General features: G+C 41.0%; 1 protein-coding gene across 5 annotated transcripts in view; it reads left to right on the top strand.

Annotated features, from left to right (window-relative positions):
• The window catches only part of ZNF106 (zinc finger protein 106), a 73,076-nt gene extending 48,923 nt beyond the window's left edge, over positions 1 to 24,153 (top strand). For all 5 annotated transcript variants that reach the window (XM_038405463.2, XM_038405465.2, XM_043516704.1 and 2 more), the window contains 10 exons: positions 143 to 288; positions 4,105 to 4,239; positions 5,831 to 5,947; positions 7,004 to 7,195; positions 12,468 to 12,530; positions 14,823 to 14,942; positions 15,494 to 15,565; positions 17,221 to 17,292; positions 18,256 to 18,402; positions 22,709 to 24,153. In XM_038405463.2, the coding sequence (XP_038261391.1) occupies positions 143 to 288; positions 4,105 to 4,239; positions 5,831 to 5,947; positions 7,004 to 7,195; positions 12,468 to 12,530; positions 14,823 to 14,942; positions 15,494 to 15,565; positions 17,221 to 17,292; positions 18,256 to 18,402; positions 22,709 to 22,765 (1,121 nt within the window). In that variant the 3' untranslated portion in view covers positions 22,766 to 24,153. The remainder of the gene's footprint in view (positions 1 to 142; positions 289 to 4,104; positions 4,240 to 5,830; positions 5,948 to 7,003; positions 7,196 to 12,467; positions 12,531 to 14,822; positions 14,943 to 15,493; positions 15,566 to 17,220; positions 17,293 to 18,255; positions 18,403 to 22,708) is intronic.
• Positions 24,154 to 24,194: the final 41 nt, after the last annotated feature.

Genomic DNA, 24,194 nt, shown 5'->3' on the forward strand with positions numbered 1-24,194 from the left:
TGGTTGGTTGGTTTTACTTGCAGACCTTTTTGCAAAATGTGATGATAGTCAATAGTATGGATAGTCTTATTACTTATGCAAAGTTTGTGTGAATAAAACATTGATTGTTAAAGCACAGCTTTGATAACTCTCCATTCTGCAGAAGTGTCTTCAGAGCCAGGTGAGGATGAAGAACCTACGGAGGGAAGTTTTGAGGGACACCAAGCCGCAGTGAATGCTATTCAGATATTTGGGAGTGTGCTTTACACCTGCTCAGCAGACAAAACTGTCCGTGCCTACAATCTGGTTGTAAGTAGGGTCATCAGGAAGAGAACGTATTTTGCAGTCTTTAGATTTTTGTAAAGCCCTTTTTTTGTGTTGAGAAGAAATCTTCTTAAGGAATCATTTACAGTGGGTTTTTTGTTTTGGTTTGTCTTTTTATCATCTATACAGAACGTTTGGGAACTTTAATAGTAATGACCAGTCCAAACTAACCCCGTTAGGGCTTTTGCATGCTTGCTTTCAGCATGAGAATTATGGCTTGGTGAAAGATTTTATGTAGAAAATGTTCTTGAAGAGAAATTTTATATATTTTTCTCTTTAAAGAGAAGCTTGGTTTTCACTGCCTTTTTAAGGATGTCAGTTAGCTAGCAAGTACCATTCAAGAGGAGAGGAACTTTAGTCACTCCCTATCGCCCACTGGGGTTGGAGAAGGTATGTTGTTCAAATGAGAATTGGTCTATAATCCTTTCGCAGAGCCCTGAGTTTGTGGCCTCCACCACAAAACCAACAAACCTTAAACAAAAAGCCTTCTTTCATTTCTTGTAGGATATATTTTTATTTGGAAGATCTACTGAAATACTGACTGACCATAGCTTAATAAATTCTTACAAATGATAAGCAATCAGAGTTCAAGAAAACTGCCAAAGATACAAAGCTATATAGGTAGTGCATTCAGACACATAAAAAGGCATAACATTTTAAAGTAAAATCACACCACCAAGGATCTTCAGATCTTGTTTTTATCCAGTGAATGAATAATAATGCTTGATAATAGGGGGTTTTTGTTTTTCTTCCATAGATCTCCAAAGTGCTTTACAAGAATGGGACTAGACCAGTGGTCTCCAACCTTTTTACGCCCAAGATCACTTTTTGAATTTAAGGGCAACCAGGATCTACCCTGCCCCACTCACTCTATCTCCTCCCCTCTCCGTCACTTGCTCTCCCCCACCCTCACTTTCAAGAGGCTGGAGGAGGGGGTTGGGGTTGGGGGGGGTGCGGGCTCTGGGCTGAGGAGTTCACAGTGTGGGAGGGGGCTCTGGCCTGGGGCAGAGTGTTGGGGTGCAGGAGGGAGTACAAGGTGCTGGCTCTGAGAGGGGGGGTCAGTGGTGTAGCCTGGTGCAGAAAACGGGGAGCGGAGATTTTAAAAAAGGCGCCACCCACTAGTACTCACCCGGCAGCGGGTCAGGCAGCACTCTGGGTCTTCAGTAGCACTTCACTTGCTCCAGTCTTTGGCAGCACTGAAGGCCCCCTCCCCCGCCACCGCAATGCCGCTGAAGACCGGAGTGAGTAAAGGTCCCGACGCTGAAGTGCTGCTGAAGACCCGGAGTGCTGCCAGACCTGCCGCCAAAAACCCAGAGCGCCGCCGAGTGAGTAAAAAATTTAGAAGGTGCCAAAGAATTAAAAAGGCAACACTTCTGCTCGGTGAGGGAGTGGCTGCTGCCCCGCTCCCCCCTAGCTACGCTACTGGTTGGGGTGCAGGGGGAGTACTGAGTGCTGGCTCTGGGAGAGGGCTCAGGGCTGGGGTTTGGGGTGCAGGAGGGCATTCAGGTGCTTGATCTGGGAGGGGGCTCAGGGCTGGGGGTTGCGGTGCGGCTTCTCGCTGGGCAGCATTTACCTCCAGCGGCTCCTGGTCGGTGGTACAGTGTGGCTGCCACTAAGGCAGACTCCCTGCCTACCTCGGCCCCCCACCTCTCCTGGAAAGGGCCAATACGTCTCTGCAGCCCCTGGGAGGGGAAACTGGGACAGGCGGCACATGGCTCTGCACGCTGCCCCTCTCTGCAAACACCACAGCCGCAGCTCCCGCTGGTAACAGCTCCCCATTCACAGCCAATGAGAGCTGCAGGGGTGGTGCTTGCAGGCAGGAGCAGCATTCAGAGGGAGACCCCTGCCGTGCCCCTGGGGCCGTGATGGCCGCTTCCGGGAGCGGCATGGGGCTGGAGCAGGCAGGGAGTCTGTCTTAGCGGCAGCCCCACTGCGCAGCCGGAGATATTAATCAACGGGGAGATCCTCCAAGATCGACCAGTCGATTGTGATTGACCGGTTGGTGACCACTGGACTAGACCTTTGGTTTTCTGATTGCTGGTGCTCTGGACCAGTGATTCTCAACCTTTCCCAACTACTATACCCCTTTCAGGAGTCTGAAGCCTGAGCCCTGCTGCCTGGGGCCCAAGCATGTAATTTAGCTTTGTGGGGTCCCCTGTGGCATGGGGCCCCAGGTAATTCCTCTGCTTGCTACCTTCTAACACGGGCCCTGCATTTGCATCCCCTCCTATATCCATTCTACAACCCCCCTGGGGGTTGTGACCTCTAGGTTAAGAAACACTGATCTAGGTAAGTTGATGCACCCATTGGAAGACCTCCATGTTCCCTCAGGGGTATGCATACCCTGGTTAAGAATCACTGCTCTGAACTATGCTGCTTTTCTAGGCTCCTTTTAGCCTGACAGTACTTACGCAGTATAGATTGTGCAAGTGTGCTGGGATTTCTTTGGGACTAGAATTATAACAGTGTATTGTTCATTATGAAATTTGGATAAAAATCTAGTGTCCCTCATTATATCTTTCTTTTGCTGAAGTAAACACCACTGTAGCAGGAAGTGTGTGGGGGGGGGAGGGGGATTGTGAGGCTCCCTGGGGTACCAAGGTTGTGAGGCAGCTTGCTATCACCTGCCCTGAGCATGAGGAAACCTTGTGTTTTCCTGTCAGGGTCAGCTCCCCAACTCTGCCAGCCACAGACAGCACAAGCATTCTCCTCTCAGCTGACGCAGGCTCTGCCATCCCTTTGCAGGTTAGCAATAGATATACTCCAACCCCTAGATGTCTCCCTGGAGTCCTCAGCCCCTTAATCACTGGACACTCACATAATTCCCAGATCCTCTGCTCCCAAAGGAATAGTACACCCCAGTTTACCAGTTGTAACCTGGATCACCAGTTGCAACCTTGCACTTAAATTTGTTTATAGTGAAAACAAGAATTAAGTTTATTTAACAAAGAATGGGAATTTGAGAAGAAGGAAGTATGGTTAATGGACCCAAAGGGTTACATATAAAATAAAATCATAACACTTATTCTAGAGCTTAAACATATTTAACAAGAGGGCATCTTGTTAAATAAGGTACTTTGTTTATCCAAAGTCATTGTCACCACATTTTTCAGCTAGGATGGCTGAGACCCTCCTTTTATGAGACCAAACCCACTGGCAGCTTGTCTTCCCAGATGAAGGATGCAAGGGCATCGTTCTGCACACACAATATATTGGACCAGGCCTTTTTTTTTTAACCTGCAAACAGGTTTCCCTCCCTCGCTGTTTACCTCTTCCTGTTAATTTCTTCTCTTGAAGTCCCTGCACTCTCTTCATGAGCATTTGATTCAGTATCCAAATATACTTCCAGTGTAAGACACACAATTAACAATGCTCAGCCAGGGATAGAAGTATCTGCTACCTCCTTTTTGGCGGACTCTATCTTAAGGTATGCCATCTCTGGGTGACCTGCCTTTACCTCCAGGCTTTAAGAACATAACTTCCTGTGTATATATAGGTATCTCCTTACATGTTATCTGGACATAAACTTTGCAAAGATTATGATGATCAGTGTGATACAGGCTTTCAGTAGGGATCTCACATGATATTCTTTGGTGAACTACCACACCCAGGGAATCTCTGTAACCCTTATGCATCTCTGTTCCCCCTGCCAGCTAGCATCAAGAGTTCCTTGGGTCACAGAACTCTGTTGCTTTGCTGGGATCTGAGAGTATGTGTAGATTTGTGTAAACATTAGGTAGAGGAAGAAAATTAGCTTATATTATAATCTGCACATTAACAGATTTTGTGCTCTACTTTTAGAACAGGAAATGTGTGGGTGTCTTTGAAGGACACACTTCCAAAGTGAACTGTCTCCTGGTTACTCAAACAAATGGGAAGAATGCAGCCCTCTACACTGGCTCTAGTGACCACACAATCAACTGTTACAATATCAAGGTACTCATAAACATGGTATTAAACTTTGCACCTTTGTGTGAGAATCTCAAGGGGCTTTTCAAGCATTAATGAACCAAATCTTTCAAATCCCCATGAGCTAGATATTAGCCCCATTCTACACATGATGAAACAAAGTGACCTACCCAAAGTTGCAGATCAACTCAACAGCAGAAACAGAAATATAACCAAGTTTTCTTTGGACTCCCAGTTCTCTGTTTTAAACAGAGTGTATGTGTTGTGATACAAAGATTTGGACAGTAGGAGTTGGTATGGTTATTCAAATTATCCCAGACAAGTGCCAATAAAAACGTATTACCACATTATCATATTTTGTGTGCTACATATTTTATAGAAACTACTTCAGAAATGTTTGAGTTTAAAAACAGGTACTTTTTTTTTGGTATTCTTTTACCTTTTAAAGTCAAGTTCTCTGATGCAGAGAGTCTTCGGTGTACAGGCTTTTGAAGTGGAAACCATTATGAATTTTACAAACCTCTTAAAAACAAACTAGTAGATATTCCATATATAAATGTCAGTAGTTATATCAGTATCTTACGCTGTATACTATTTGATGTCAGGTTTATTGCCCTAATGAATTGTGAGATGTCAGGTGGTCCAGGACAAAATATTAACTTTTGTGGGCTTCTGGCTAATGTAATTGAAGGAAAAGTTGCACATTCCCTGGTGGACATTCTAAATGTTTGGAATATTAATAGTCCTGGCCCAAGATGAATTAGTCGGCTAGATGCAGGTGAGCTAGTCAAAAGGGATATATTGTATTTAGCATGCACTTGAATAAATTCTGGTATATTAAGTTTCTATGACTGACCCAGTATTCGTCAAAGTTCCTGTATCTGTTTTACAATAACTTAATAATGGCTGGTTTCTGAACAATATCACTGTGCTTCCCCATTCTACTGGCCAGTTTTTGAATTCAGTAGGCTCTTTGTTCAGGCATAGAGGGTAATGGCAAGTTAAATGAGGTCAGCAGAGGTAATTGCGGTGGAAGACAACCACTTGGAAGTGCACATCTCGGTTAACTTGTATTTTTTTCCGACTTCCTCAGTAGTCTATGAAAAGTGCATTTCACTTGGAGTATAGGCAATACAGCTCTCATGGGAAGTCCATGGTGTTCCAAGGGGATGAAGCTGAGCTTCTCATACCAGAGGCAAAGAAGCAAGTTGGAAGAGAGCTGCTTAATCTGGCCTCTGACAGGGATCAATGAAAGAAAGGTCTGTCTGCTGAAATTGAGAGTGAAGGTGATCCTTGACCTTGAAGGATTGTGGAGTAGATGTCTGCTTCCTATGGACAAATAGTTTTAGGTCACTGATCTGTGGAAAGATAATACCATCTGACTATCATTTATGCCACTTCCCGTATGGGGAAATTGCTAAAGAAGTTGAGTTGGGGTGGGAGTGAGCTCTTGGAAAAAGAGCTTCACACAGGCAGAAGAACTTCTCCATTACTGGAGAGAAGCAACACAATTCATAGGCAAGACAAATGACTCATTTCAGTTTTTCCCAGTTATCTAAAAATAGTCTCCCAATTTTTCCACTAATGACAAAAGCTGTAACTGTTTGTTTCTTGTCAGACCAAGGAGTGCATGGAGCAATTTAAATTGGAAGACCGGGTGCTCTGTCTGCATAGTAGATGGCGAATCCTGTATGCAGGCCTGGCAAATGGCAATGTGGTCACTTTCACCATAAAGGTCAGTGTATTTGAAAACTGGTGCGTCAATCCATATTGAAACAGTTTTAGCAGGTGGTATTCTCTTTTCTTCCCACTCCCATTTCCAATTCCATTTTGTCTCTTGAATAGCAAGAACATTCATAACTATTGTATATCAAGGTAGCAGTTAAGTCATTTTCTGTTTCAGTATTTACATGTCCCTGAATGAACTTTCTCCCCTTCACCTTCTTCCAGCTACCCTCTGTGTCCTCACAGGAATTCCCCTGCCTACCGCAAGGTTCCCTGAACTTTTGTGGGTGATAAAGGCTTAATGGCACTTGCTTCTCTGTGTGCTATGACTCCTCACTAAGACTTGAATTGGATCACTGCAGAGTGTACGAGATACAAACCTAGGACAGAGGTGTTCAAACAGGCCTCTTGTTTGGCTGAAAACTAACCATGAGGCCACAATGTTTTAAATAAAAACACAAACTTATCTCATTATTTGCTTAGATTGACTCCAGGCTCATTGCTCAAAACTAACCTAGCAAAATAAGCTCATATTTTAAGGAGATCTAAAAAGAGGGCTTGTTCTGAGAACTCAAGAGAAGAAGTATTATGCCAGTGAACCTCAGATTATCTTCACAGAATTTTCACACTAAACGTGAAGAAACACACTTCATAATCGTGTGGTATTTAAAGAATAATGAAATATCTAAGTTCACATGCCTCATCTAGCAGTTCTGTTCTTCTACCACTGAAGAATGACTGTTTCTTACTACTGGTCAAATTGTAAGCACAGCTCACTGGAAAGAAGCTAAATGAATTTGTAATGCAAAACAAACTGTTATGATAAATTAGGAATACTTGTTTAAAGGATCTCGGAGGGAACAAAGAATTAGCTTTAGATTTTTAGATTATATTTTAATCTTAAACAGTATTCCATCAGTAGTGGTAGTTGCACCTTTTTGTCTTTTTAGGTATGTACAAGAGTAATATCAGATATACTTTCAGTCTGAGGAATCATATCTTTGAAGAAGGAAAGACTCAGTGGTCTACATTCCTTTCAGTCTTTGACTTCTTCTTTATTTTGCAGAACAACAAGCAAATCGATACCTTTGAATGCCATGGCCCTAGAGCAGTCAGCTGTTTAGCCACGGCTCAGGAAGGAGCACGCAAGTTGTTGGTAGTGGGGTCTTATGACTGTACCATCAGTGTGCGGGATGCTCGAAATGGACTGCTTCTACGAACTCTTGAAGGTCATAGCAAAACAATACTCTGTATGAAGGCAAGTACCTTGGGAAGTAACAGTTTTTGACAAATGATGTAGTCACTATATGTTAAGGAGACTATTACTTCCACCTGATATTTGAGAGACTTTAACGTTTTGATATTCCCATAGAAGAGGGGTTCTCAACCTTTTTCTTTCTGAGGCCCCTGCAACAGGTGATAAAAATTCCACACCCCATGTGTGCCACAACAACTGTTTTTCTGCATATCCAGTATATTAAAGTCAGGGCCTGCGTTAGGGGGTAGCAAGCAGGGCTATTGCCTGAGGTGCCATGCAACAGGGGGCCCCGCAAAACTAAGTTTCTCAGGCTTCAGCCTCACATGGTGGGATTGGGGCTTGGGCTTGGGCTTCAGCCCGAGGCAGCAGGGCTCAGGCTTTCTGCCTTGGACCTCAGCAAGTCTAATGGCAGCCCTGCTCTCTGATTTATTTTGGCAGACCCCCTGAAACCTGCTTGCAGCCCCTGACCTCTGGTTGAGAACTGATGCCACAGGAAATTTTATCTGTCTTTTGACTAAAATAAAAATCCATTCATGTGTGAAAAGTATTCCCCAACTTTGAGCTCCTTCTGCTGGCCTTGCTACCACAATTGATGCGTTTCCTAGTGCTGCTGCTATTGCACTTCATAGTACTAGTGTACACAAGAGGGATGTTGATTTCAGAAGCCCAAGGGGGCGGTGGAACAATCATCTTGCCAGAAGGAAAAAAGGAAACTCTCACCTATTTTGCCTGTAATTCACACTGGAAATTTTGGAAAAAATTAACTCCATGGAGAAAGTACTCAAAATGTCCCTTTAGACATGTCCCCTTCTTCTCTCCCCCCTCCCATTCCCCCCCCCCCCCCAAATAAGCCTTCTCTATATGCAGGAATGTGATTTTTGTGATGGAAATAGTTGTATTGATTCAATCCCACTCCTAATGTGGATGCTGATATACCAGTGGAAAGTTGCCTTAGACTGGTGTATGGGAATAGCTCTACTGGTATAACTGCATCCACCCTAGGAGGGCTGTATCACTTTAAGTATATAGATAAAGTGGCACAACTTCTTTTGTGTAGACATACCTTTAATGATCGATAGTAATGTGCCCACTCTAATATAAAGCGTGGTGCATATGTGTTCTACATTACTTGCCAGCTCTGTCCCTGACCTGCTCTTGCTTCTGCCATCTACACGCATATTGGAGCACATTTGGGTCGTCTTCAAACTTTTTTTGCTTAGTTTTGTGTGCTTAAAAAGTGCCAGATAGGTGACAGTGTAGGGTGTTGATGGCTTATGTCTACAGAGCAGAGTTGCAGCTGCAAAGCACATTTTTCCCCACATAGCCTCGCTGTCTTAACCCTGTGATGAAGTGAATATTTTTTTTGATGGGCAAAGTCTAATTTAATCTTTCTGCCCATTCAATCCTACGATTCTGAGATTACCGGTCAGCTTGTGTGTGTGATTGTTTTTGTATTGTGAACTCTGAGATCTGTTTGCTAGGAATGGAACTGAGATTACTAACTCGTTTCACATAAATTGCTAGTCAGCCACTTGCTGCTAGCTGAAGCTGGATTTTAACTAGTTATTGAGGGGTGAAAGCCTGGACGGTTCTGGAATTGGTAGTCTGGTATGAAGGTGTGACATTACCCAGGGTACAGTCTGGACTGTTGAACAACTGTGTCCCCTCAAATCTCCAACCTGGGGTGCCTATTATACTGCTTTGCTGTAAGAGCAACCACTCCTGGTCTGCTTACACACAGTCTCCAGCATGTAAACAACTCCCAGTTATATTGTACGAGGCGCTATAGCCAGCCACTCCTGAACTGCACTGCAGAGCAACACCAGCAAATTCGCAGTCCCAGACTTTCCCCCAGAAATGTGCGTTTTATACTCCCCAGCACTCTCGTGGAAAGTACAAGTTTATATATGTACAAATCCTGTTATCTCAAATGGTGTTTCTGAAACGCTTCAGTCCGAGCACTCTGGTTTAGATAAAACAATAAAACAAGTTTATTAACTTCAGAAAAATGGATTTTAAGTGATTTACAAATAATGAGGCATAAAAGTAAGATTTGGTCACAAGAAAATAAGTTAGATATTAGTTGCATTTTACTTTTTAACAAGCTAAATGAATTTAAAGCGAAGGTCTCTCACCACATTCTTCAGCAGTCTTTCTGGCTGGATTCCTTTTGGCCAGGACCCCTTTCCCAATTCAGTATTACTTTCCTTGTTGTTCAGGTGGTGGTGATGCCCTGGGCAGGCAGATAGGGAGGAGTCTTTGTGTGTTCCCCTTATAGTTTTGTTTCTTCTTTGAAAATCATCTCCAGATGAGGTTAAGGAGACGGAAAGTCTATGGAGACTCGGCTGTTTCTTTGCCAAGATGTAAATTTCTCGCTCTCACCCTTTTTCCTGCCAAAGAATGGCCTTGACTAGATGATAGTCTATTTGCCGTTGTTGACACCTGGCTGAGGCATGGGTTTCCTTTTCCTTTCCGAGGAACTGATTTGTGGTTTTTTTGGTTTGTTTTTGTTTTTTGCAGGCTTGGATTGTCTTAATATCATACAGTAGACTTATAACATTACATACAGTGTACCCATTTTACCAGGACAATAATGATCAGCACATTGAGTTTTCAAATGATACACCTCACAAGGCATATTTTGCACAAAATTTATAAGTATTGTAAGGGATGAACATAAGGGTACAGATTGTCGTAGAAGCCTATCTACTACTTAAACAGTCTGATGCTTTAAAGTAATTGTACTGGGTGAGTTTCATTGTCCTGGTCAGAAAGGGGACCAGCAAAATCCTAACTTCTAAAGAAAACAATGGATTTTACAATAAAGCTGATAAATAAGCAGTTTATTTGACCCAAACACACATAATTATATCTTTGCCCAGGATGTGGGATGAATCTTTTAAAATAAAAATTGCAATTGTTGGATGTATGTATGTGTGCGTATTAGGGCTGTCAAGCGATTAAAAAAATTAATCGCAATTCAACAACAATAGAATACATGTTTTTGGATGTTTACTAGATTTTCAAATATATTAATTTCAGCTACAATACAGAATACAAAGTGTACAGGGCACATTTTTATATTTTTGATTACAAGTATTTGCAGTGTAAAAAAACAAAAAAAAATTGTATTTTTCAGTTCATCTCATACAAGTGCTGTAGTGCAATCTCTTTATCATGAAAGTTGAACTTACAAATATAGAATGATGTACAAAAAAACCCTACATTCAAAAATAAAACAATGTAAAAGTTTAGAGCCTACAAGACCGTTCAGTCCTACTTCTTGGTCAGCCATTCATTCAGACAAACAAGGTTGGTTACAATTTACAGGAGATAATACTGCCTGCTTCTTAACAATGTCACCTGAAAGTGAGAACAGGCATTCACATGGCACTGTTGTAGCTGACATTGCCAGATGCCCTAAAGATTCATATGTCCCTTCATGCTTCAACCACCCTTCCAGAGAACGTGCTTCCATGCTTATGATGGATTCTGCTTGATAGCAATCCAAAGCAGTGTAGAGTGATGCATATTCATTTTCATCATCTGAGTCAGATGCCACCAGCAGAAGGTGGTGGTGGTTGTTTGTTTTTGTGGCTTGGGTTCTGTAGTTTCCACATCAGAGTATTGGTCTTTTAAGACTTCAAAAAGCATTCTCCACACCTCGTCCCTTTCATATTTTGGACGGCACTTCAGATTCTTAAACCTTGGGTTAAGTGCTGTAGCTATTTTTAGAAATCTCACATTGGTACCTTATTTGTGTTTTGTCAAATCTGCTCTGAAAGTGTTCTTAAAACGAACATGTGCTGGGTCATCATCCAAGACTGCTATAATAATGAAATATATGCAGAATGCAGGTAAAACAGAGCAGGAGACATACAGTTCTCCCCACAAGGACTACAGTCACAAAGTTAATTAACACTTTATTTTTTTTAACAAGCATCATCATCATGGAAGCATGTCTTCTGGAATGGTGGCCGAAGCATGGAATGGGGCATATGTTTAGCATATCTGGTATGTAAATACCTCATAACGCCAGCTAAAAAGTGCCATGCAAATGCCTGTTCTCACTTTCAGAAGACATTTCATAAGAAGCAGACAGCAGTATCTCCGGTCAATGTAAACAAACTTGTTTGTCTTTAGCGATTGGCAGACTAAGATGTAGGACTGAGTGGACTTGTAGGCTCTGAAGTTTTACACTGTTTTGGTTTTGAGTGCAATTATGTAACCAAAAAAAATCTGCATTTGTAAGTTATACTTTCACGATAAAGAGATTGCACTACAGTACTTGTATGAGGTGAATTGAAAAAATACTATTTCTTTTGTTTATCATTCTTACAGTGCATATATATGTAATAAAAAATAATATAAAGTGAGCACTGTGCACTTTGTATTCTGTGTTGGAATTGAAATCAATATTGAAAATGTAGGAAAAACATCCAAAAATATTTAATAAATTTCAATTAGTATTCTATTGTTATAAGTATGATTAATTGCAATTAATTTTTTTGAGTTAATCGCCTGAGTTAACTGTGGTTAATTGACTCTGTGTGTGTGAGGTATATAGTGTATAAATATCACTGATTACCATTTGGGTAGCTTAATGTGTTTCCTAATGTAGCTATACATTGAATAATTAATTTTTAAGGGGTTCTTCCCACTAGATTGAAAGATTGGAAGGGGTAGAGGATACAGGAGGAAGTATTTGTGAAGTCAATACGCCTTGGTGAAATATATTGCTACACCTCTACCCCGATATAACGTGAATTCGGATGTAATGCGGTCAAGCAGCGCTCCGGGGAGCAGGGCTGCTTTACCTCATTGTATCCAAATTCGTGTTACCGCAAGAGGTTCCTCTGCACCCCACCACTTACTTGCTGCACCTCCCACCCCTCACCTCCACCTCCTCCCACAAGTGCACCACCCCCTTTGCTTCTCCCCCCTCCCTCCCAGGCTTTGCCGCACCAAACAGCTGATTCACGGTAAGCCTGAGAGGGAGGGGGGAGAAGCGGAGCGGCAGTGGCGCACTCAGGGGAGGAGGTGGAGCGGAGGTGAGCTGGGATGGGGAGCGGTTCCTCTTCCTACCCTGATATAATGCAGTCTCACTTATAAGATGGTACGATTTTTTGGTTCCCGAGGACCCCGTTATATTGGAGTAGAGGTGTACTTTAAAGTAAGAAAATCCTTACTCAAGTAGTTTGTACGTGTTGTTTCACTCAGATTAAAATGATCCAGAAGTCAAAACTAACTGTTTTGTTGTCCTCTTTAAAAGGTTGTGAACGATCTGGTGTTCAGTGGCTCCAGTGACCAATCTGTCCATGCCCACAATATACATGTAAGTCATTCAGATACTTGAAACCCTAAATAGCTTTTACTGTGGAGGTGATAAAAGCAATGAGAATTTCTTTGGATGCCCATATGCTTAAGAGGATATGACTCTTACACTATGTTGTATAGCTCCTTTCTATTTGAGGAACGCAAAGCACTTTGTAAACATTATCCTTCATTCCTAGGATATTGAAAAATTGGAGAGGGTTCAGAAAAGAACCACAAGAATGATCAAAGGGTTTGAAAACATGCCTTTTAATGAGAGATTCAAGGAGATCAGTATATTTAACTTATCAAAGAGAAGGTGATTTGCTCACAGCCTATAAGTACCTACATATGGAACAAAAGGCTCTTCAGTTTAGCAAACAACTGTATTACAAGATCCAGTGGCTAAAAGTTGAAGCTAGACTAATTTAATCTAAAAAATAAGGCATGCATTTTCAACAGTGAGTAATTAACTATTAGAACAACTTACCAAGGGCTGTAGTAGGTTTTCTATCACTAGAAATTCTTTAATCAAGATAGGATGTTTTTCTAAAAGAGATACTCTCGTTCAAACAGGAACTAATTCAGGAAAGTCTGATGTCCTGTATTATTCAGGAGGTCTGACTAGATGTCGGTAGGTCAACTGCAGAGCTAGAAATAGAAATCAGAAATCCTGACTTCCAATCCCCAACTCGCACCAATAGGATTACTCTCTTCTCTCTTTTGAAAATGCTGCCTTTATTTTGAAACGGTATTACGGATTAATTGAAAATACCAAAAGCCATGATGCAAAGTGGTGGACACAGAATAATTAGTCTGGTAATGTATTTTGTGCAAATGGTAATGTGGTTAATTCTGTTTAGCAACTGCTGATTCTTCCTCTTAAACTTCTGGGGGGGAGGAGCATGTACCAATTCCTAGTGGCTGTGGTAATATGGTTGCAAGTGTACTTTGTTAGAAATTATGCTTTACCGAATGGGGCAGAAAGTTGGAAATGAATAAACTATAGGATGTCTAGGAAACTGCTGCTGGTAACTTCAGGTCATGTTTTGGTTTGATTTTGGGTTTCTATAAGCTAGGTAAAAGGTACTGCAATTACTTTTTAAGTGAGATACGTACATGAGAAATGTATAACGTTCAGGTGGGCATGAGTAAGCATTTAAAACTTTGAAAAGGAGTTAGCCCAAGACTAAAGCTAGCACAGCAGTTGCAAAAGCAGTTTAAATAGGTACTGGTCTACTTGGCTGGGAGGGACAGGAGAAAGATGGAGACTATCCTTTCCTCCAGCATCCCTTGGATCCAGAGCAGTGAAGGGGAGACCCTCATTTAGGGGCAGTAGGACCCATATGGCTGTCTACTCCTTGGGGAATTCTGCACCAAAATATTAAAAATTCTACGCACAATATTTTAAAATGCTGCATATTTTATTGGTTAAAATAACACAATATAATCACTCCAATTTCAATTATTTTGGTAATTTATTTAAAAATACTAGTCAACAAGTATGTCAACAATACAGACAACAGCAAAAAAGAAAGTTTAAAGAAACCCCTATAACAACCCCATTGTTAGGGGGCGCTGGAGGGAGCTGGGTGAAGACTCCAGAGCCCAGACACCTGCACTCCCATCCCCCAGAGCTTAGCTGCAGGACACCCCCCGACCCAGACACCAGTATCCCCCTCAAAGTCCAGACACAGGGCATCTCTCAGCCCAAACACACACAGACCCCTCCTGCCAGAGCCCAGCTGCAGGGCTGTGGGAAAAGAAACTGCAGGGAGGAGTTGGCCTAAGACTGAAGCTAGCAGAGCAGTTGTAGAAGCAGTTTGACCAGGGAGTGTCAGATGCTGCTAAGGTCATCACAGTGCTTTCTGCAGTTTTCACACTGAACGTTCTTTCTCCTATGGTGATTGGCTGTTCATCACGTCTCCCCTGCCTTCTTTTGTTTTTCCTTTTGGCAAATTCCCGCCATTTAAAAACAAACAAACAAACAAAAAACCTAAGGATTTAAGTAACAAAGGATAAATAAAAATAATAATGACACTAACATGATGTTGCACACTATTACTCTGCTTGTATGTTGTATCCCTTTTCCTGCCTTACCTATTTAGATTGTAAGCTCTTTGGGATAGTGTATTTGTCTTATGATATGTTTGTATGGTGCTATATACAATGGGGCCTTGTTCTTTGTTAGCCCCTAGGCAGTTCTGTAACATAATGAATAATAAAACTATTATTTCAGTGAAACCTGCAGACTTGCTGTTTGTACCTGTTTTCATGATTTAATAGGTGTTCTTTCTTCCTTGTCTTGACACAGACAGGAGAGCTGGTACGAATCTATAAAGGCCATAATCATGCAGTAACTGTTGTGAACATCCTAGGGAAGGTGATGGTGACTGCTTGCTTGGATAAATTTGTCCGTGTTTATGAGCTACAGGTAAGAAAATAAATGATGTCCAGGAACAGAATTTATCTATTATATTTTTTGTACATTTCAGAAGCTCCAGAGCAAAATACCATATGAATTATCTTCCTTGTTTCCAGCCCCTCCCTCTTCTGCCATTTAAAATTCTCAACCTTCTCCTTGACCAATTTTTGTGGGGTTTTAAAATAATTCAACAAAAAACTATAAGGACCAGTGAGGCAATATTCTCAGCCCCTGAAGAACAAATGCTTTTTATTGCTGAACAGTCCTTCCAACTGATTAATGGTGTTGACAGGCTCTGAAGGGAGTCCAATATAACCTTTCAGTAGGCCTGAAAGAGTAGACTGACGAAAAATGATGGGATCCTTGCCATTAATTAAGAAATTAATAGCACATAGTAGATAGTACAATGTGGCACCCACGAGGACTTTAAAAATGTAGTCTCCTGTAATAGTCAGTGCTCCTAACTCTTAAAAAGTCACTGATTATGCAAGCCAATAAAAAATGCCTGCAAAACGTCAAACTATTAAATGCCTGATGTTTCATTTTCTTTTCTTCCCAAGTCTCATGACCGTTTGCAAGTCTATGGAGGACACACAGATATGATCATGTGTATGACTATTCATAAGAGCATGGTAACTCTCTCCTCCTTTCATTGATCTAAAATAGAAAGTCTTGTTTGTTAGCTGATGATAGTGTTGATTTCAGATTTTATTGATATCAGTGGTAGATGATTTAATTATTTTTACTTTCCTGACTCCGCTAGAGAGAGGACCATTTAAAATGGCAGTCAAAAGAATAATAATAATAAATAATAAAGAAAAGCTGTTTATATACCAACTAAATACAGCAATGTAGCAATTCTGGAAAGTAGTTCATATGTTATATTGTGTTGGGAAAATTGAGCTGTTTGATTGCTAATATTGTATTATAATTTCATGACTATAGCTCTCTATCAGCCAGACATAAGGCATTAATTTCATCTTCATAGTGTGCATCGTTACTATAATCAGAACAGTTCAAGAATTACTTAGGATTTTAATATTTTAAGTGTGTCTGTCCTGTTTGACATTTTCTCTAGCAGCTATATGACTAGACTTAGTAGGACTTCACTCGGTGAAACCATTTCCAATTTTCAGGACCATACTTTCAAATTAACACATGTGAAGTGCATAAATATTTTTTAACTGATTTAGGTATACAAATACCCTGATGCACATGCAAGTTAGGGTTTATAGTAGACACAAAGATCTGAGCACTTGCCTGCTTAAACTGGACACCTTTTAAAAACTCTTGTGAATGTGCAGTTGAAAACTTGTTCCTGAACTTTGATAAAATGAGAGTTAAAATGGGAAGTGCTTAATATTTCTGACTTTCAAATTTGTAATAAGAAAAGAATGAAGTGTAAGAGAACTGAGAACCAGTGCATTATAGGAAATGCATATTTTTTTCCTAGTCCTGCTTCTCATGGGGCTGAAATTAAGATTTAACTGTGCCCAAGATGTGTGATTGTAGTCCAAGATTTATGCTGTACCATATTTCTGAGGTGCTTTAGGTATCTAGACACAAATGAAGCTTCAGATTAGCAGTCAGTGAAGTGTACTATAAAATGGACATTCTCTCACTCCTCTGTATCTGTTTGAACACTAGGGTATAGTCCCTTCCCTGCAACAGATAGATAATTGATATCTTCTGATAGTGGAAATAAGAAATAACGCATCAGATTCTCAGCTATCTGTTAGCTTCGTATTTCTCCAACACTACAAATTGAAGCATTAGCCATCAGTTTACTGCTGTTTGTTAGAGATCAGAAACAGCATACTTCTAGATGGTCTGTAAACCAGTTAGATACAGACCATTTACAGACCAAGTCCTAGAAATGTCTTTAAGGGACTTTGTCAGGTTGAAGAATAACTTTTTAATTTACCTGTTAATAAGACTACTAAAATTGAAAGGATTTTTACAATCTAATTTACTCTATAAACAGCAAAAAAAAAAAAAAAATTGTTTTGCATTTAGTTTGTATATGGAAATAGGCGAGTTAATTTCTCATTCTGGTTCTCTACATGTTTCAGGGGTGCAGCAGAGTTTCTGAATCAAAACTCTTTCAATGATTGTTCAAATAACTATTTTTAAATCTTAAATTTTGGATCTAAGAAGTGTTTCAAAATTAGAAGCCTTAAGTGCATAGGCTTTCCACTTCATATGTTTCATACTTGAACTTTTGCCTGTTATCTCTTTAAAAACACATTTTTATTTTTTTTTCTCTTTCATAATTTTTTCTTCACAGATCTACACTGGCTGCTACGATGGCAGTGTCCAAGCTGTGCGGCTTAACCTGATGCAGAATTACCGTTGCTGGGTAAAGAACAAAGCATTTCTAGTGTTCAGTTCTTTATCCTTCATTATAGTTTCTAGACCAATCTCCTGTGTCTGGACAGAAATCAAGGGATGGAACAGATTCATTTTCATGATTTTTTTAGAGCACTCTTTCGGTTTAGCCAGTCACACATCTTTTAAGCTCCACTGTGAAAATAGTTTAACCTCTGGGAGCAGCAGCCTTGCCAGGAACCCTGTAGTAGATGGCAGGTGCTATGTTTTGAGGTAGATAAGTGATTGTTTTTAAAAATCTTTCTCTTATATTGCCTGTTTCAAGCTGAGTGTGTGGCACGTGCCGACTTCTGAAACAAAAAGCTTTTACTTTACTGCACCCATTGTGCACAGAAACAGTTGCGCTAATGTTAGTCTTGCATCTAAATCTTGTTTTTTTTTCTTTAAAAACAAAAACCTCTTACCTCCTGTTTTTCTGGCCCACTAGATATTTCCAGTTGCACAATGACGTTATTTCCGATGAATTTTCATGGTGGCAAGTTTAATGGCTGTAAAGCTCCATTGAGAGCCCATTTGTTCTATACTTAGCTTAACTAGAAAAGGCAACACAGGGCCTTATGCTACTGTTGCACCAAATTTCACTCCTCCCTAAAGCTGGTGCTAATGGAATCATAGAATCATAACGTTCGAAGGGACACCTAGAGTCATCTCATCTAAACCCCTGCCAAGATGTCGTTGTTGCGGCTAAACCATTCACCTTCCTCTTGAAAACCTCCAGTTAAGAAGCTTCCACAACCTCCCGAAGCAGTTTGGAGACATGGGCTTTGTAGTTTGATATGAGGAAGGATGAAGTGTGGAGGCAGTGTGTGAGAGAAACTCTTTTTGGTGGAATATTGTTGGACAGCAGGGATGAAAGCATTATCTCACTTCTCTTTCTCTTCCCCTCCTCCCTCACCTTGCCCCCATGGCTTATTATGATACGCTCTCCCACCAGTGGCATGGATGTTCACTGATATTTGGAGTTGTGGACCACCTGAAACAACACTTGCTGACAGATCACACCAACCCACATTTTCAGACTCTAAAATGTCGCTGGAAGAACTGCGATGCCTTCTTCACTTCCAGGAAAGGTTCCAAGCAGGTATGTGATGAAGAAATTGGATATGCATGGTGATCTGGCGAAAAGCGGAGTAAGAAAGTATACAGGATGATAGAATTTTAAATGTAAAGTATAGATTATGTTACCATAATTTGGACTTCCTTATTTTCCATGTAGGACCCTACTAATGGTCAAATCCTGCTAGCCTCAGTCATGCAAATAGTTTAATTGAATTCAGTAAAAATATTTATATAAGTAAGTTCAGCAGAACTTGACCCTTAGTACGCAATTCCCAGTGCAGCCTTAGTCTATTCTGAGACACCTGGTCATTTTGAAACAGTGTAAAATAAGACACAATTTGTTGTCGATAGTGCCTACAATGTGGTTGGCATTTTCCAAACGTTAAAGAAGCCACTGTGCTTGTGCCAAGGAATGGAAATTTGCTTTGTAAAGAAAAGCTTAACTGTTGCCTTTTTAACTGAGTTTTTATTCCATGATTTGCGTGTCTTTTAAGTAGAAAATAATTTTTCTTTTTCCTGGATGTTGTTTTTTCTCAACTTTTGGGAAGCATTCCTTCTTTGAACAGACCTAAAACGAACATGGCTGGTTTTGTTTAACAAATTAAATGCAGATGATGCAAAGAGATTTCTGAGTCGGTGTTAGCACAGCTGGGAGAACTGTGGTTTTCATTGGACAGAATGAGAAAAAGGGAGTATGAGAGCCTGATGTTACCTGGATTAAAATATAAAAGAAGATCTGCCATGCTTAGCAATAAAACCATTCTGATTCTAGGCAGTTTAAGCTGTTAGAGTCTGCCGTTTGTTTGTTGAATGCTATAAAAAGTACACAATGAAGAGAGGTTTGTTTGAGGACTGAAAAGCAGAACTCAAGTCTTTCATCGATCTTCTAAAATCTATATACAGTGAAAACAGCCCACCAGGAGCAAATCTCAAAAATTCTAAATTAAACTGTGGTTTGGAGATGAGAAGGCATATATAATCATAGGGCCAGACTTTACCACCTTTCTCACTTCTTTTTTTTTTTAAGATGGGATTATTCACTGAACTGCATACCATTCAACATGAGCAGGGGTGGCAGAATGTAACCCAAATTAGTTGTATGAAAACTGATAATAGCTGGATGTCCTTTGAGATTACTGATATACTTTTTCTATTTTATACTTCAGAAAAGGGAAGGGAATTGGCCTCTAAAAGTATTCATGGTAAGGCTATATTTTAGTCATGGGTATTTTTAGTAAAAGTCATGGACAGGTAACAGGCAGTAAACAAAAATTCACGGCCTGTGACATGTCCATGACTTTTACTATATACCCCTGACTAAAATGGGGGGCCGTGTCCTGCGGGTGCTGGGGAATGGGACAGGGTGCTGCGGATGCTTGGTGCGGGGGGTGACGCGCTTGGAGGGGTTGGTGGAACTGGGACAGGTTCCCTACCCAGCTCCTGGGAAGCAGCGAGCTCCAGCTCCTAGCTCCACCTGCTGCCTCCGCTCTGCCCCCAAACCCTAGTTCTGCATCTTCCATTGGCTGGGAGCCACGGCCAATGGGAGCTGCCAGGGCAGTGCCTGCAGGTAGGGGCAGTACAAAGAGTTATGAGCTGATGGAGGGGAGTTCCTGTCCCCCTTCCGGGAGCCCTGAGCCCCCACACACACCTGCTGGGGGCCAGGGGGGGCCCAAGACTGCCCCAGCAATGGCCGGTGCAGCTGGCCCAGCTGCTCAGGCAGCTCCCAGGCCAACCGCACAGGCCATTGCAGAAGTCACAGAATCCATGACCTCCATGACAAACACCTAGCCTTATTCATGGCTATCAAATTGTGCATGTAGCTAGTATTTGTAATCATGTGATCTTACCAATTACCCTCATTCTCCCTCCACTGTTCTTCCTCCCCCATTCCCACCTACTGTTTGTTCCCTTGTTGCATCTTTAATTCTACTATAAGCTCTTCGGAGCTGGAATCATGTCTTCTACATATTTGTACTCCTGGGGGGATTCTGCGCCAAAAAATAAAAATTCTGTAAAATTCTGCAAAGTTTGTATGTCAAAATAATGCAATGTAATCACACCAGTTTCAATTGTTTTGGTAATTTATTTAAACTACAATACAGAAAAATTACAATAACTATTCAGCATTTCCTAAAAACATGAAAGTTAAGTTAGACAATTGGTAACTAATACCCTGCATTCCAGTTATAATCCTGGATTTTCATTTAAATTACATTACAGAACGTCAAACAGCAACAAAAAAAAGTAGAATGTCATTTTAAATTGCTCGGACTTCCACACATGAGTCGTACAGTTTTTCTAGTCATTGTCCTGGACTTGGCTGGGTACTTTGGGAAGTGCTTGGTTCTGATTGTCCTGATCTTTTTTTTGACTGTTAGGTAAATGTTTTATTTGCCCTCAGTCCTTTTAATTTTATTTTATTTAATGGGTAAGTAAAACAAATTCTGAGCTGTAATCTAACCCCATTGTGCCACTTTGGCACTTGAAAAAAGTGAGAAAGCACATAGATCTTCTTAGCTGATTCCCTTTACTGTCATTTATAATAAGGCTCCTTTACATCACTCTGGCTATGTAAAAAGAAAAGGAGGACTTGTGGCACCTTAGAGACTAACAAATTTATTTGAGCATAAGCTTTTGTGAGCTACAGCTGTAGCTCACGAAAGCTTATGGTCAAATAAATTTGTTAGTCTCTAAGGTGCCACAGGTCCTCTTCTTTTTGCGGATACAGACTAACGTGGCTGCTATTCTGAAATCTGGCTATGTAGGAACCTAAAACTTTCACAGGTTTTAGGCTCCTAGGGGAAATGACTGAGAATGGGAACAGTTAACTAATAATAGCAACATTAACAACATATAACCTTAACAGTCAGGCTGCTACATTTCTGCCTCAGAGAATGAGATCAATTAACCGTCAACAGCAACTTCAACAATGTTACTAAGTACACAGTCAGGCGGCTAGTGCATCAGAGAATGAATCTGTTAACTCAGGCAGGCCTGCTACATTTGTGCCTCTAGCCTGCCTCATGCATAATAAAAAGCCTTACCCTTCCACACCAGCGAGCTGCAGTAGCAAGGGAGAGGGACAGTCAGTCTCTCTCTCATTGACATGCACGTATGCCCAGCCCCACCTCCGATGCTGATCACGCAGGCGCGCACACCCAGCCCCCTGTCCCGGTCTCTGAGGCTGCTCCAGGCACACTGGAACAGACGTGTTGCTGGGGAAGAGGCGCGCCTCCCCTGGCAGATTCTTTTTTTTATTTTTTTTATTTATTTTTTTTTGCATTTTTCTGTGCAGGGTGCACAGAAGAATGTGAGCCATATGAATTCTGCATCCCCACAAGGGCGCAGAATCTCCCCCCCAAGTTATATTTATACAGTGCCTAGCAAGTGATCTTCTCCCTCAATACATCATCCCAGGGAAGATGATAAATAAGACAAAGCTGATCCTATAGTATATAACTAGACACTTCCATTCCCGCTGGCGACTGTAGTCAGAATTGTGATAGTTACAATTACGTTTAAATTAGCAGTTGCTAGCAGCATTCTATTAATTTCCCCCTAAATAGTATGGATACGGATTATCTGAGAACCTTATTCGTTAAGTTTTCTGTAAACACCCCCTGGGTTTTATAATGCTGTTCTATCATAGTTCTCTTGATCAGGGTTTTTTGATCCAGTGTGAACAGAGGAAGTGATTGAAGCCAATTAGCAACAACTATGTTTAAAATGCAGTTGCCTTTCCTTTTTCCCTTGCCCTTTCTTGGTTTATAAAATAAGGTATAGCTGCAAATGGTCCTGTTGGGTTTTAAAAAAAAAAAAAAAAAAAAGAGGGGTGAGGAGGACTTTAGGATTAGTTTCTGAGACCTGCTGTTATCACGAGAGAGCTCTTATGGGCTGCCATTCGTAAGAGAGAGACTCCTGAGGATCCAGGGAAACTGGCCTGCAGTGGCAAATTGAATCCCAGCTATAGCATTGGGTGTTGCACACATTTAAGAAAACTCTTCAGACTGAGAAATTAGGCTGTACCTCTTCAATGCTATAAATGGTATCCTAAAGCACTGACTCTGGCAATCTTAGAAGAAATGCGTCCTTTCTGGGATGGGGGCTTGTGTTTTTTTTTTCTTGATTTGAATTGTGTGGGAGATGGGGTGCTTTATATTGTACATATTCATGTCTTGCTTGCTAGGCACCTTAATATGAATTGTAGGGTGTTAATATCTTCTGCAAGCCAGAGATTTCTTAATGTGTTCAGAATGCTGTGCACTGGGGCTTCTAGAACCCTTTGCACTAGTTCTTTAATGACTTGTTCTCTGTTCCTCTCCCTCCAGGATGCTGCAGGACACATTGAAAGACATGCCAAGGATGACAGCAGAATTGACTCATGAAGCCTTTTACCTCCCATATTGGGAAGTAATTTTATACATTAGAACTATTCCATACATCATTCTCCTCTTGCCCCATCCTCTTTCCTCCTTCTTTTCCTCCTTGGAGTGGAAAAAGGGAGTGGGGCCTAACTCCCTTACTATAGAGACTGCATGTCACATGCAACTCTGTAGAAATGGGAGCAGACCATTAACACTCAGACCAAACTGTGTCTAGTTTTTTGTCCAGTTTTTATTCATCAGAAGACACTATGAGCATCCCCTCTTGTCTGCCCATTTGAAGAAGTGCATTCTGTGCATCTAAGATTGGGCATTGAGAGGGATACTCTGACTGAGATAAAACTAGGTGCCAGCGTTCACTAACTCACCTTCAAATGTGCAAGGATTTAACCAAGGCAAGTAGTGTTCAACGGTTTCAAGTTGTATGCAAATCCCACACATACTTTGATTTTTTAGCCAATTTTAATAAAATATTTCTAACTACAAGGACAGAAGTTCCACAGAGAGTTATCACTGAATTTCCATTGCAAATTTTGGCTGTCCTCATAAAACTTTATAGTGTTTTAATGGGAAACTAGAATGAAGTGGTTCCTTTTTTTAATGTTAACTGCAATTTATGCTTTGACGTTTTGAATATTCTTTGTTTAAAGGTTGCTCTGATTGGTAAAATGTACAGTGACTGACTGGATTTCACTGTCCTGCACATTACATTCTCTAAGGAGACTTGTGATGAGGGCAGACACTTTTTTTGAGAGATGTTGCAGCCACAAAGCAGCCTGACTTCTTCCTTCATACACCCACTTAGTGATCTCTAACAAATTAAAAGACTAGAGACCTTAGTGGCAGGTGGTACAGAGAGTAATGCCAGCTTTGTATTTTGCATTTTGACAACCACTACTGTCTTGATATAACACCAGAGCTGGATTCCTGATTTTTGGTAGTTTATTTTGGCAGATTTCATAACTTATTTTAGGTGAGATCTCGTATAGAATTTTGTTGACTGGCAAGTGCAATCCTGCCTTTTTATGGAAAGTTAGTTTACTGAGCAGATGCACAGACGCCACGTGTCTGAACATAGCCATTTTGGTGTTGCTCTGTTTCAAGTGTAAACTGACTTTATTTGCATCAGCTTTGCAATCACTTGAGTTTATCATGGAAGGGTGCAACAAAGAGAGTTGCTGGGTGTGGAGCAGGATTTTAGAGTCCAAGGATCTCAAGCAGAAGCTGAGGGTACCAAGTGTGTATCATCTGTAGAAGACTTCATTCTACGAATGTTTTTAAGATGCCACAAACGGCCATAGAGGGAAGGCCATGCCTGTTGTTTCTAGTGGTCTGATTTGCTCCTTACTTATTCCTGAGGAGGACTGAAATCTCATTTGTCCAGCAGGAACTGCAAAATAGAAAAAGCTGTTGGTGGGATTGGTCTCTCCCT

The sequence above is a fragment of the Dermochelys coriacea genome, chromosome 6 (genome assembly GCF_009764565.3).
Source record: "Dermochelys coriacea isolate rDerCor1 chromosome 6, rDerCor1.pri.v4, whole genome shotgun sequence".
NCBI lineage: Eukaryota > Metazoa > Chordata > Testudines > Dermochelyidae > Dermochelys > Dermochelys coriacea.